General features: G+C 33.0%; 2 protein-coding genes across 4 annotated transcripts; both read right to left on the bottom strand.

The window, feature by feature from the left end:
- On the bottom strand, positions 1 to 990 carry LOC117927600. The gene is made up of 3 exons (XM_034847202.1): positions 627 to 990; positions 487 to 534; positions 1 to 399 (listed from the first exon to the last, which is right to left on the bottom strand). Exons 1-3 carry the CDS (start codon positions 895 to 897, stop codon positions 263 to 265), a joined length of 456 nt encoding a protein of 151 aa, XP_034703093.1. The 5' UTR covers positions 898 to 990; the 3' UTR covers positions 1 to 262.
- A 559-nt stretch (positions 991 to 1,549) lies between these two features.
- Positions 1,550 to 13,268, bottom strand: LOC117928065. Of its 3 annotated transcripts, none has more exons than XM_034847850.1 (3): positions 13,164 to 13,268; positions 11,258 to 11,408; positions 1,550 to 1,907 (listed from the first exon to the last, which is right to left on the bottom strand). In XM_034847850.1, exons 2-3 carry the CDS (start codon positions 11,305 to 11,307, stop codon positions 1,700 to 1,702), a joined length of 258 nt encoding a protein of 85 aa, XP_034703741.1. In that variant the 5' UTR covers positions 11,308 to 11,408; positions 13,164 to 13,268; the 3' UTR covers positions 1,550 to 1,699. The 3 variants fall into 3 exon arrangements, with proteins under 3 accessions (XP_034703741.1, XP_034703750.1, XP_034703759.1); XM_034847859.1 differs by having other exon boundaries at positions 11,258 to 11,365; XM_034847868.1 differs by having other exon boundaries at positions 11,258 to 11,343.
- Positions 13,269 to 13,795: the final 527 nt, after the last annotated feature.

Here is a 13,795-nt window from a genome sequence, read left to right as displayed (position 1 = left end):
ATAATTAAATATGGATATTTATACATATATGATGATATCAGTAACACGCGCCGAAGCGCGTTCACAAAACAACAAATTGGCATGCAAAGCAATAGCATGTACACGTGCGAAAAAAATGGCAGATAGATTCGCGCGTGTGAATCCGTAGGGAGTCCCACGTGCGACCTTAGAGGATGTGCGTGTTGGGGGGTAGGGGTGGGGAGCGGGGGTGGAGAGGGAGAGTTGGAGGAGAAAAAAAAAACACAGGAGCCGAAAATGCGGCCTAGAAATCACCCATTTTCCTGTGGAGTCGAGATTTCGGGGCGTATGTTCCGATTTCTTGCAGATTCCTAAGGCTTCGAATCGAGAAAACATCGCTTTTCACCACAAACCTTTCCAAATCGGCAATCTCGTTCGAATCTGCGTGGAGAAACAGAAAAAACGAGTGAATCAAAGCAAAAACATCGAAAACGCTTTGAAAAAACACAACCAGAATTCACATTATACCTGTAAGCTTGGAGGATCGCTTTTTGAAGCCATCAAACTGAGCCAATTCTGAGGAAAGCAGAAAAGAAAACGTAAAAAAAGAGCTAAAGTGAATCGGCAATCAGAATAGAGGGAGAGAGAGTGAATAATGAGAAGCGCACCGGAGTGAGATGGATCGTGAGAGAAGAGGTAGAGGAGAAGGAAGCAGAAGAGCATGAGGAGGGGAATGAGATGAATGAGCTTGTCCGGGGGAGAAGAGGATGATCGGAGAGGCTTGAGAGATTTGTGGTCGGCCTCGTCGTCGTTTTGGCTTTGGTTAAGGTCTTTTTCTGCCTTGAGAATCTCCTCTTTTGCTCCTCCTCCTCCTCCTCCTCCGCCTCCGCCATGGATGTGGAGCTTCGAGGAAGGTGAGCCCAGAGATTGTCTTTGCATGCTCTGTACTCTACACTTGAGCGCGTAGAGCGAGAGAGACAGAGTGTGTGGTTTTATTAGCTGTTATGAGTTTTAATAGAAAACACGTAGAAACAATTTCCGCATTTTCCATCCTTTCTTTCACTTCCTTTTGACGTTTTTTTAAACTTTTTTTACCCTCGCCACTTCTTTAAATAAATAAAGAAATTAAAAAAAAAAAAAAAGACACTGTGCTAAGTCCGTCCTTGATGGGCCGGCCAGAAGTTGAGGAGCGTCGATTCCATTTGGGCCTTAACGGACTTTTAATAAATGAAGTTTGATTCTACCAACTTGAATTTGAAAATTTAAAAAACAATTCAAAAACTTATCTTAAGAAGATAATAAATTCTAAAATTTATTGAAAATTTTAAAATTTTTAAATTAAATTTTAAGGATATAAAATGAATTCATATTTATATATATATATATATAAAAATACAATTTATTAATATTTTTTATTCTTAAAAGAAAGAAAACAATAGAAAGGCAAAACAAAGTAGGAAGGGAAACAATACAACTGCAGATGTCTAAGGAGCAGATAGGTTTGGAGAAGCTTTGGCTCTTGAATATTTTGGAGAAGAAGGGCAAAGACCCATCTGAAACACACACTTGGATCCAAGCCTGAACTGGCTGCTACTAACAACAAAAACCTGAATTTTTATTCATCAAGCGAAAGTAGTAGTTGTATCATAAACAAACTTTATGCCATGAAAAAGGTTAGGGAAGAAATATCCAGACTCCCAGAGGGGTATTGGCAGCTCACATGATTACATGGCATCCAATGTCAAGATTCAGCCGCAGAATTTTGGTCTTCTAGAAGCTTCATTTGGCGTTCAGCATGTTCTCTTTCGCAAGCGCTGATTCCCATGATGATATCAACCATGGTACCGGTTGTTCCAAAGAACACAAGGGGTGCCAATGATTTCCGTTTTATTCCAACTGGAATTGCTAGCAATGCCCCTGCTACTGAGAATACCCATGTCCCCAGAGCACTGCATTTTCCACACATAACAAGTTAACAACATCATCATTTTTTTCTCCTTTTTTTTTCACAATAAATAAATTTGAAATTTGATTCTACCATACCAAACAGAACTTCGACAGATTTCAATTCATCAGATGAAATTATGAACTTAAAAGATCTACATGGAAATAAATGGAGAACTGCACACATATCGCAATTGTGATGAACAAGTTACAAACTTTTAAGAGTAAACCAGAACAGCAACCATTTCAGTTCATGGACACATTGACTTGAGCAAGGGCGAAACAGTCTTATCACAAATTCTACATTTTTCCCTTTGAAAGTCTCATATAGAAACTACCCATCTCTTCAATCCACTACTTGTGTATCTCATAATTCAATATTTTGGAAATAATTAAATCATAGTGTAAATATTGTCAATATTTCCCAAGTTAGTCATTAAGTTGTAGAATGAATAAGAAATGAGAATATTTATTCCTTTCTGACACATGCCTTCTATTTCATAATTTAAATCCATCAAAATATTTTTGGTAGGTCTTAAAAAACATTCTTACAATCGTCATGACTTCTAACCATATTTTGCAGATAAATTCTCTAGAAACAGATCAAAACTTTTAGGTCCGGAGAATGCTATAGTAAAAACTTTCTGACTAGCACTTGTGACCTAGCTCAAAGGCTAATCATAAGGGGTGGAATTGTGGGAAGTTCAGGTTCAACTCCCACTAGGGACCAAAAAAGAAATTATAAACAAATAAAACATCTTACCTATCAAAAAAATTAATGATCGCAACAGTGAGGGTCGATGAACCACATTTGGAGGTTATATTAATGGTTAATCTATGGACCTTCTATTCCAAAATCCTCAAGGTTCTACTGCAGATTCTCACAATTTTAGTGCATTTACAAATAAAATAAAATAACCTCATGGAACTCTCATATGAACACAAGGAGGACATGGCTACACTTAATCTCTACCTTAAACATTAGTGATCTCAGTATCAAGCAGAAACCACAAGAACACAGCCTTTAGCATGCCAACACCTATTTCTAACAGCCCAATTGTCCTGCTCCTCATACCAACAATCAGAAGTATCTTTCAGGCAATTCCTTAACCAAAACAGAAATTATTTCAATATTTTCCTAAGCACAAATGGTTCAAATTCATCCCATATCCTTGACCAATCAACCTATAATAACAGTGTTAATTGCACAAGCAAAGATAGACTAAGAGAAATAACCAAATGAAGAAACAAAATCAGAGAGGCGATGACATCAGGATTTAAAGTGGAAAATCTCGAAAGAGATCAAAACCACATCTACATGTGATCGAAAAATTCTACTATGAAGAAAAACAACTAGTACAAGGATTTAGTTGCCTCAAGCCTAGCAATCCTCTCCTGAACCACTTAACTAGCACCTTCCAACTTCAGCTACACACCTTCTTCAGGAACATACTTGGAGTCAAAACCAAGTTCGGTCTCAATCACTTCTTGAAGCCCAATTAAGAGGAAAATGGAAGGGTTTTACCCCAATCCAAAACAATAATGAGAGTAGTGATAAAGGAACCAAATGAATCAATCCATTTTTAGTAAGAAAACCCACTGAAAACCACTTTTTACAACTCAAAACTGGGTGAATTTTCCTGGAAAATAAATACTCCCAATTTGAAAAGAACAAGGAGCACAAAGGGATGTGTGCGATGGCTCTTGTATTTCCCTTAACCCCTAATTTGAAAATTTGGGGTTAACAGTGGAAGTTGAGATCAATCCAATAACTATGATTCAACCAGAAAATTTTAAAAATAGTTTTCTTATGTAGATGGATCAAATTTTGACCCGAATGGATGGATATGCGTCACACTGTCCATTCTCCATTTTGAAGATGAATCAACCATACTTAAAGTTGGATCAATTAAAAAATAGAGTACAATAAATAAATAACCTAGAAAAAAAATGTCACCATTTGATTCCCTATGATCTTCTATTGCAAAAAATTAATCAAGACAACCATAATTTCAAAACTCGATTGATTCAATACATCCACAGCCTCAAACCACTTTGGCCTCTAAGCACTTTTTTTACAATCTTGATCTTTGTTGATGAATTTGATGAAAGATACCAGGGAATTAACTCCTTATTTTTTAGATTTGATTGAAAATGCTAGGGAATTCATTCCTTGATTTCTAGGACAGCATAATTATATAATTCCTTGATTTCCGAGCTTGTATAGTTGTATATATCTTATTATATTTGTAGAGTAGCGGTTATATAGGAATTAGTCAACTTTTTTATTTTGCGTAATTTAGTTTCCTAATTGTGTAGTATTGTACACTATAAATATCATATCATTTTGTCAAAAATGCAATGAATAAAAATCTTTTTTTTTTACATAGTATCGGAACTTGTTCAAAGTCTCTAAGTTCTCTTCTAACTTTTTCCTTGTTGTCTTCTTCCAGTGGCCTTCATTGCCACTATTCTTTGCCTCAAGTGGCCTTGATTGTCGTTGTTGTAGTTGTTAACTCATAAAACATATCGTGTATCGTTTTTCTATTTTTTAGTATCATCTATCATACCATATCATATATCATAAGTTTTCTTATATAGTGAAAAATAAAAAAAATATGTATATGTATGAATATCTATTGAAAATATGAATTATAGAGTAATATATAACCAATTTTATGGAAAATGGTAAAATTTAAAGGGTTAAACTACATCATACATATAAAAACATTGAATGTTAAAGTTTTGACAAGTTCAAATTAACAAAATATAACTTCATTATATAGATTCATCACATAATCTACAAAAATAAACTTTTTCAATTTTTAGCTATGATTTTTAGTTCCAAATTCTAACTAGGCATATGCACTTATTGTGTTGTTATACGTGTGTGTGTGTGTGTACATATATATATAGGGAAACTTGTATTTTGATGGGGCCATTTGACAAATATATACTTTTCGGAACCCAACTTTATGAAATCTGGAAACCAGCCTTTAATGTGAAAAATTATATCTTTTTTATGCACTCTAAGCCAGCTGCATTTTTTGTACCGAGATTGCCCTTTTTTTTTTCCTCCCATATCCACCATCCGCCTCTCCCTCCCTCCCCAGTGAAACCGGCTGGCCGGCGTCATCACCGGCCGCCACTCACACCTCTCTCCGGTCGGCAATCTCCTCCTCTCTCCCTTTCCCTTCCCTCTTTCTCTCTTTCCTTCCCTTTCGACATCACCAAGAGAGAAGAAGGCGGTGGCAATGGTGGAGAACCAGGGCCAGAGGGAAGAAAGCGCGGTTGGTTGCCATTGACGGTGGCAACCAGCAACTCTCGCGGTCATTGACGGCGGCGGCGGAAGCAAAAAAAAATCCCCGTTTGATCCCCAAGAAAATCCATCCCCCATTCGATTTCCGGGAAAATTCATCCTCGTTTGATTTCCGAGAAAATCCATGCAAAACCCCAAGGAAAACCAAAAAAATTGCTTTTTTTTTTCTCCCCGTGTTTTTTGGATCTATTCTAGGGGTCTCTTTGCTTTTGTGCCATTGGATTTAAATTTCGCGAACCCTAAATCCACGATTTTTTAGCCAGACTAAAAAACACAACCTTTGCCTGCCGGCCGGTGAGAGGTGTGAGTGGCGGCCGGTAATGACGCCGGCCAGCCCATTTCACTGAGGAGGGAGGGAGGGAGAGGCAGATGGTGGGTACGAGAGGAAAAATAAAATAAAAAAGGGCAATCTCGATACAAAAAATATAGCTAGCTTAGAGTTCATAAAAAAGATATAATTTTTCACATTAAAAGTCGATTTTTAGATTTCATAAAGTTGGGTTCCGAAAAGTATATATTTGCCAAATGGCCCCATCAAAACACAAGTTTCCCATATATATATATATATGCTTTTATGTGTCATCTTCTAAGTTCTAGCTTTTCAAGATTGTCATCATTCCTTTTCCACTAAAAAAAAAAAAAAAAAACTAATATATTAAGTAAAAAAATTTATTAACTAATTACCATTATTTTCATTGTTAACATTCAAATGAAAATTTTCCAATGTTTGTTGTAAGAATAAACTTACTTGACTTCTAATATAGCATTTGACAATAAGAATGCAACTTTATATATAAGATTATATCACCCATTTCACTTTTTTATGATCAATTTTTAAACTTTTAGTATATTTTAAATAATTAACATGATAAATTTTTTTAACAAAAAAAATTTAATTTGATTTTTTAAAAAAATTATAGAAAATAGTTGAGGATGTATGTATCGTTGTATTGTAATATCAAGCATTGTATCGTATATCATATATGTATCATCAGATACTCTTTAAAATAAGAAACGGATTACGATACGTATCGATTTCCATAAAAAATGTAGCGTATTGTTGTATCGTATCATGTATGGCAAGTTTTTAACAACTATGACCGTCGCCTTTTTTTTCTTCTCAACAACTTCCGTTACCATTGATTTGTCTCTATTTTGCTATTCATTGTCAGAAAATTTCATAAAATCCGACCAACCACCTATTGGTGAATATCAAAACATTCAACCATCAATCAAAGTTAATGGCTGAAACTATTTGGTATGGTCTCAACATGTGCACAGATTTTTGAAGTTAAAAGACAAGGTCAACCACTTGATTGAACCAACATCAAATGAAGATGATCTCAAATCTGTTGCCTAGTATGGAGAGGACTTAATAATCATGTCCTTGTTGTGGAACACAATGCAACCTGAAATCAACGAAATGTATATGTTCCTAACCACGAAACAGGAAATCTAGGAGGCAATAAAACAGACCTGTTCCAAAGTTAAAGATGCGACTCAGATTTATGAGAAAAAGACCAAAATTCACTCTACAAAGCAAGGTAGTTTATCTATAATTGAGAACTATAATCTTACGAAAGGATTGTGGTTTGAATTGGACTATTATCAAAATCTTACAATGAAAAATAGTGAGAATGCTGCTATGTTTCTTAAGAAAGAGAGTGAATATTTAAATTCTTGGTTGGACTTAACGTGTAATATAGTTAAGTATGTGTTTAAGTACTTAGAAAGGAATCACTTATCAAAAAAAAGTACTTAGAAAGGAATCATTGACATCTTTAAATGAGGTATTCTCAATCATAAAGGCATAAAGGCTAAAGAAGGGAGAAAGAGCATAACTTTAGACACTCCAACAAGTGAAGGGTTTGTGCTTACTGTTTCTTACTCTCAAAGCAGTCCCATCTCTAGTACAAATTCTGGTAAATGAGAGGTATCTAGAACAAGGACAACGTCTGGTGTACTCATTGTAAGAAACCAAGGCATACAAAGGAAGTGTGCCAAAAGTTACACGGCAAACCATAGTCCCTTGGAAGGAATGGTGGAAATCGGAATCAACAACAATACAAACAACCAGGAGACCAAGCAAATATGACACTTTTGGAGAAGAAACCTAACCATGAGAATTCAAATAGCTCAAAATTTGAGGGAATCAACAGCAATGGATGTCACTTTTGTTGAAAACCAACATTTCTTCACCAATTCTCATCTTCAAGGGGAGTCCCTACCATTAAATAAAGATGAGACTAACTTGAGCTTACCTAATCTGTCAAATTTGTTTGTTATAGCCCTTATTCTAGAGAATAATCCTTCAGTAGCCATTGAATCTATTCCTATAAGGGTAGACACTTCCAAACTCGAGGATAAGGATGAGCAAACCGGTAGCATTACTGTCGTGCTACTACGAGCCAACTCAAGAAGAAGATTCTCAAACCATATTCCAATGCAAACCCAAGAATCGAATCCAATGATAGGTACTAAATCTAACTCTAGCCATTCTTCTTTGTCATCAATGTTTAAAGACCTAAATTTGCCAATGTCTTTTAGGAAAGAAGTTAGAAAATGCAACTAATACCCTATGTCTAACTTTATATCATCTTATTGACTATCCTCACAACATTGAGCATTCATTACCCAATTACATTCCATTGAAATTCCACCATCTAAGAGACATAGGAATGAGAGCTAAACGAAATGTATGGATGATGACATGAGTGCTCTTGAACAAAAGAAGACATGCCAGATTGTTGAATTATTCAAAGAGAAGAAACCGGTGGGGTATAAATGGGTGCTTATTGTAAACTATAAAGACAAATGGAACCCTAGAGAGATACAAAGCTCAATCTGTAGCTAATGTCTATACTCAAACATATGGAGTGGACTATCAAGAAATTTGTTTCAGTAGTAAAGATGAATACTATATGAGTATTATTGTCCTTAGCAGCTAATCTTGGTTGGGATTTGTAGTAGTTTAACATTAAGAAAGCCTTCTTGGATGGTGAGCTAAAGAAGAGCTCTACATGGAAACAAGGATGAAAATATTGATAAACACGAATATATCGATACTTGGATTTTATGGATATATTGGAAATATCGGTGAATATTTTGACAAAAATATCGGTAAGACGGAAATTGTTCAAAATTCATGAAAAATACTTAGAAAAAATTCAAAAAATAATAAAATAAGCAAAATACACATGTTAAAATTATTTTGTAAGTGTAATTGACATAGGTATGGAACAAGATTTATAAAATTTTTTAGAAAAAATTATCATAAATTCTTTTAATATATTTATATTCATTTATTTTAAAAATTTTAAACTACTTCTATTAAAAAATGTTTTATTACATTTTAAATAAAAAATTAAATCGATTTATATAAAATATTTTTATTTGAGATTTAATTTCTAAAATTTTATTACAAATTTGCGGTGACAGCTTTTTGCTATTAACATTAATTTATTTAAATAATTAAAATTATTAAAAATTATACTAATAATTTATCTTATCAAATTAATTTTAATTTATAAAATATCATAACTTTATAATTTTTTTTTATATTTTAGCAATTTTTGAATAAATTTATATTTTTAATATTTTAAAATAAAAAATTTTAAAATTAAATAAAATTAAAAGGATAAATATAAAAGAAAAAATTAAAGTGAAGTGATAGTAATTTTTTAAAATAGGATTAATGAGATAAATATGAAAAATAATTAAAAATAAAAGTTTAATATAAATAAAAGGGCAATATAAATTTAAAATAAAAGATAAATTACAAAAAAAATTAAAAAAACAAAAAAGGCAATTTAACAAAAAAAACCTATTTTTTATCACCGATTTCTTCAAAAAATTGTTGATTAATTTCCAATTTATTATTGATATTTTGAAAAAATCTCCGATTAATTGGCGATTTTTTGCACTTGACTCCAACTTGTTTCCTGTTGCCGATATTTGACAATTTATCGGCCTAAAGCCGATATTTCACTGATATATCGGCAATATTCTCGATTTTTCAACAATTTTTTGTGCAACCAATTTTTGGTGCCTGATTTCGTTTCGACCCCTCCCAATATCTGATTTTTCACTGATATTTCGGCAAATATCCCGACATTTTCATCCATGCATGGAAACACCTCTAGGGTCCAATGATGGATGTCCATGACATCTACAGACTACGAAGACATTATATGGCCTAAAACAATCTTTTGAAGCATGGTTTGAAAGATTAAAGTTATGGGAAACTAGAAGTTTGGATAGAGTTAGATTGTACTTGTTTCATCAAACAATCAATAACTGGTAAAATCATAACCTTAATTGTTTGTGGATGATATTGAAGAAATGGACAAACTTAAGAAATAGATTGCCACGGAATTTGAGATAAAAGACTTCAACAAGCTCAAGTATTTTTAGAAATTAAAGTGCCTCATTCAAGAAATGATATTTTTATTTCCCAACAAAAATACATTCTTGATCTTCTCAAAGAAACTAGGATGCTTGTATGTAAGCTTGTTGACACACCTACTGAACAAATCATAAGCTTGGAGAAGCATCAAAAGATGAAACCATAGACAAGGGGAACTACCAAAGGCTAGTTGGGAGGCTCATTTTTTTGTCTCACACAAAACCTAACTTATGCAGTGAGCGTAGCAAGTCAATTCATGCGCTCCCCTAAAAAGGCCCACTTATAGACTACATACAAAATTGTGTTATACCTAAAACCCACTCTAAGTAAGGGAATACTCTTCAAGAAAAATGAAGGGTTAATAAGGTTAGAAGCCTCCACGGGCACAAACTGAACCAAATCAATGGTAGACCACAAATCAACCCCTAGGTATTGTAACCATGAAGCTATACCATGATAATTAAGATTTAGCATTGTTCATAACCCAATTCAATATGATTATACAAAACATGTTGAAGTGAATCAACACTTCATTTATAAAAATAAATAAATAAATAATAAAAAAAGAGCTTGATAATGGGCTACTTTGTACTCCTTATGTTTCAACAAATAGGCAACTTATTGATATCCTAACAAAGGGCTTATCGAGTCACTCATTCAAAAGATAACTAGCAAGTTGGAAATGGGTAATATTTACTCACCAACTTGAGGGGGAGTTTAACGAATCTACTTGAAGATGCCATGGAATTAACCCCTTAATTTCCAAGTTTTGATTGAAAAGATTAAGGAATTAATTTCCTAATTTCTTGGACTGTATAGTTGTATAATTCCCTGATTTTCGAGATTATATAATTGCATAGTTCGTGTTTTATTTGTATGGTAGAGGATTTCTAAGAATTAGTCAACTTTCTAATTTTATGTAATTTAGCTTTCTAATGTTGTAGGATTGTACATGATAAATATTGTATCATTTTGTCAAAAATGCAATGAATAAAAATCATTCTTTTCCACAATCCCAAATAAGGAAATGGTCCAAGGAAGGATTTTGAAAGACTCAAGCTACGAGTAACATAGGAATTTTGACCCAAAAGTACAAATATACCTAAAGCACCCTCAAAGATGTTTCTCCAAGCTCAACAACACTCACAAGGAAGTTTAACAGTCAAAATGCTTTTATCTTTCAAAGACAACAAGGAACCATAATGATGAAGGTTTAAGAACTAATGTCCAAACATAACTCATAATAGCAGCAACAAAGCATGCAATTATATTGTACTGCTAATAATTCAATAAGTTGTAAACTATTTAGAAATTGTTGAATTATTATGGATATTTCCCAAACAATTTTGATAGATTTTAAAATTATTCCAAAATTTTAAATAAGTCTAAAATCAAAAGAAATTATGTTTTTGAAACCCTTTTCTCCAAATGTGCATTTGAGCTTCCCACTCACTATTCCCAATATACAGAACACCTTATCAAATTCAAAATCGTCATTGAGAATTTTGCATGCACAATAAATAAATTTATTTATTTTTGATAGATATGCACAATAAATAAAAATTTAAATGGGGAGAAAATTGAATTAGCAAGCACAATAGATACTTATTTAAATGGGAAGAAAAACTAACTTGGCAACCGAGCACTCTTCAAGCTGCTTCACAGTCTCTTGCCCTCCCATCCCACTGTGCCTCTATCTCTCAACTACTTTTTGTTCCTGATAGTCCACCAGTTCAACCCTGTTTCACTCCTTTGTTGGTTTGTATCATAAACTACCTTTTTCTTTAGAACAAGCATGATGAAAAAAAAAGTGAAAACAACTTTCAATGTGTGTGCCTATTTATATCTCACAAATATGATTCCCAAAAAAACAGGAGCAACATGTTTTGGTTTGCTATGGAGTCTCCTAGAGGAAGTGATGGATAAGATTTTTTCTTTCTATAGATGAACTAAAAGATCAATCACAACAAAATTATAAGACAGAAGCTTAGCCGATAGAAGAAGACAGAAAGCACCAGCAACTAGATGTGTATTTCAATTAAAAGAGGTATTGCAACATACTAGAAAAGGCAGTAGTTTGTCACCCCAAGAACCAGTGAGATATTTCTAACAAGTTGTCTAGTTTTCTTTATTGTCATTAGGTAGATTGCCAAATAGAATAAACTGCACCTACTAAGTAATATTGAGCTACTATTGGGTTAATACACCAGTTCTACCTAAACTCAAGAGTTACTTTGATTTATTACTTGAAAAATAACATATATAAACACAAAAATCCATACCATATATCAAAGTAAGAAGAATTTGTAGACTTTTTTCTTCCCAAAGCACCCCAATTATATCACTTATTTCCCCCTATATTTCACACCTTTATTATTTAATAATTACAACAATCATTAGTAAATACACCTTAAAGATCATATAAATTCACCTTTTTATTATTTATCAGTAATAACTTATAAATCTATTTATTTTGCACTTTAAAGTTTTCCAATTTCTTTTTCCTTTTTCCCCCTTAAAGCGGTTTTTTTTTTCCTTCCTTTTCTTCCAAAGGCTTCCATTTACATTGGGATTCATTCGTAGCATGGTAGGTATAACATTTATGTTTCCATGGTAAAACTAGTGATCGTTTATTCAAGCCAACCTTTTTAATATATAATTGTACAAGATGATGTTTCTAGATAATTAATTTTATAAAAATTCTAGTTGAGCTGTGGTCCAGAATGAAATCTTAGAATTCAAAATTTTTAACAATAGCAATACAGGTTAAAAGCATTCAAAGAGGCACCCTAGCCCTCTATTTGGTTTCCATGAATATAGAGCAATAAAATAAAACAACTTAATTCTCATCTTTTGCTTCTAAAAAAAAAAGAAAAGAAAAGAAAAAGAAAAAGCCCCTGGGCACCGTGAATTTTAAGTAAAGCGGCATGTTTCTGTATTCCCAAATCATCTTTGATGAAAATTTTATGACTCAAATCATAGTTGGTTAAAATTTTACAATTCAGAATTTTAATTACCTTTTTCTTACTTTCTCTGTACCTAAACTAAATCAATTTTTATACAAGAAACCCAAATAGCAAAAACCGTTAATCTTACAGAAATATTTCAGTCTGAGCTGTAATGCAAAGTGGAAATAGATCCACGGCTATTCAAAAAAAAAAGAAAAAAGAAAACCTAGAATTGAAAACTTAAAGCAATAGCATATCCAGCTTATAAAGCACTCCGAATGAAATCCGACCGTTTGGTTACCAAGAAAATGAAGAAAAATAAAAGACACCAAACCACATTTTGATAACAATGTTATCTGTCTCACTTTCTTTGCTGCCAAAGATCCAAGAAATAAAAAAATTAAAAAACTCAGATCAACTAAGCCAAAGATTCTCATGAGTTTTACTTAAAGTGAAAATTTTCTGTATTCTCGAACCATAGATGGTGAAAATTTTAGGATTCAGAATTTTCCTTCATTTTCTCATTATTTCGATGGTGTCTAACCTAGAAATCCATTGAATGAATTGGGAATAGAGATCGGAACAGTACCTTCAACTCAGAAATCGACCGGACGCAGCGTTTGGAGAAGGAATAATCGACATGAACAGTGATCGGCTACTTAAACTGAGATGGACCGAAACGCAGCGTTTGGAGAAGGGCTGAATTGGCTGATTAGATGCTTTTGTGTGACCAGAGAATTTCAGTTGGGTAATAATGGGCTAGCATGGGCCGGCCCAAAATTTGAGCTATTGGGCTGTTACTGGGCTGATTTCTAATTTATTTCATAAAGCTCTTGATCTAATTTACTCCAATCCAACTTCACATCTTTCTAAGATTTTCAATTCATGCTCAAATTAATCATGTTTAGTGGGTTTAAGGTTTCACACATTTGATAAATAATTTAATTTTTTTTAATTTATTTAAATTTATATTAATGAATAAGTTAATTTTATAATTAATTAATTAATTAAGTATAGATCAAAAGTATTTGAATTGATATTGTGATGTTCCACATTAGATACGAGAGAAAGTTTCTGAAACTATATATGTATGAGCTCCTTTTAACAATGTAAATGTGTTTTAAAACTATGAGGATCCCTTTGAACTCAAAGCAGACAATATCTACGCGATTGGGAATAAGTCATTTTACAAATGGTATTAGAACCAATCTTCGACCCTGA

Source organism: Vitis riparia, chromosome 2, assembly GCF_004353265.1.
Source record: "Vitis riparia cultivar Riparia Gloire de Montpellier isolate 1030 chromosome 2, EGFV_Vit.rip_1.0, whole genome shotgun sequence".
In the NCBI taxonomy this organism is placed as follows: domain Eukaryota; kingdom Viridiplantae; phylum Streptophyta; class Magnoliopsida; order Vitales; family Vitaceae; genus Vitis; species Vitis riparia.
Note: the sequence above shows the minus strand (reverse complement) of the source record. Positions and strands in the feature narration are given on the sequence as shown.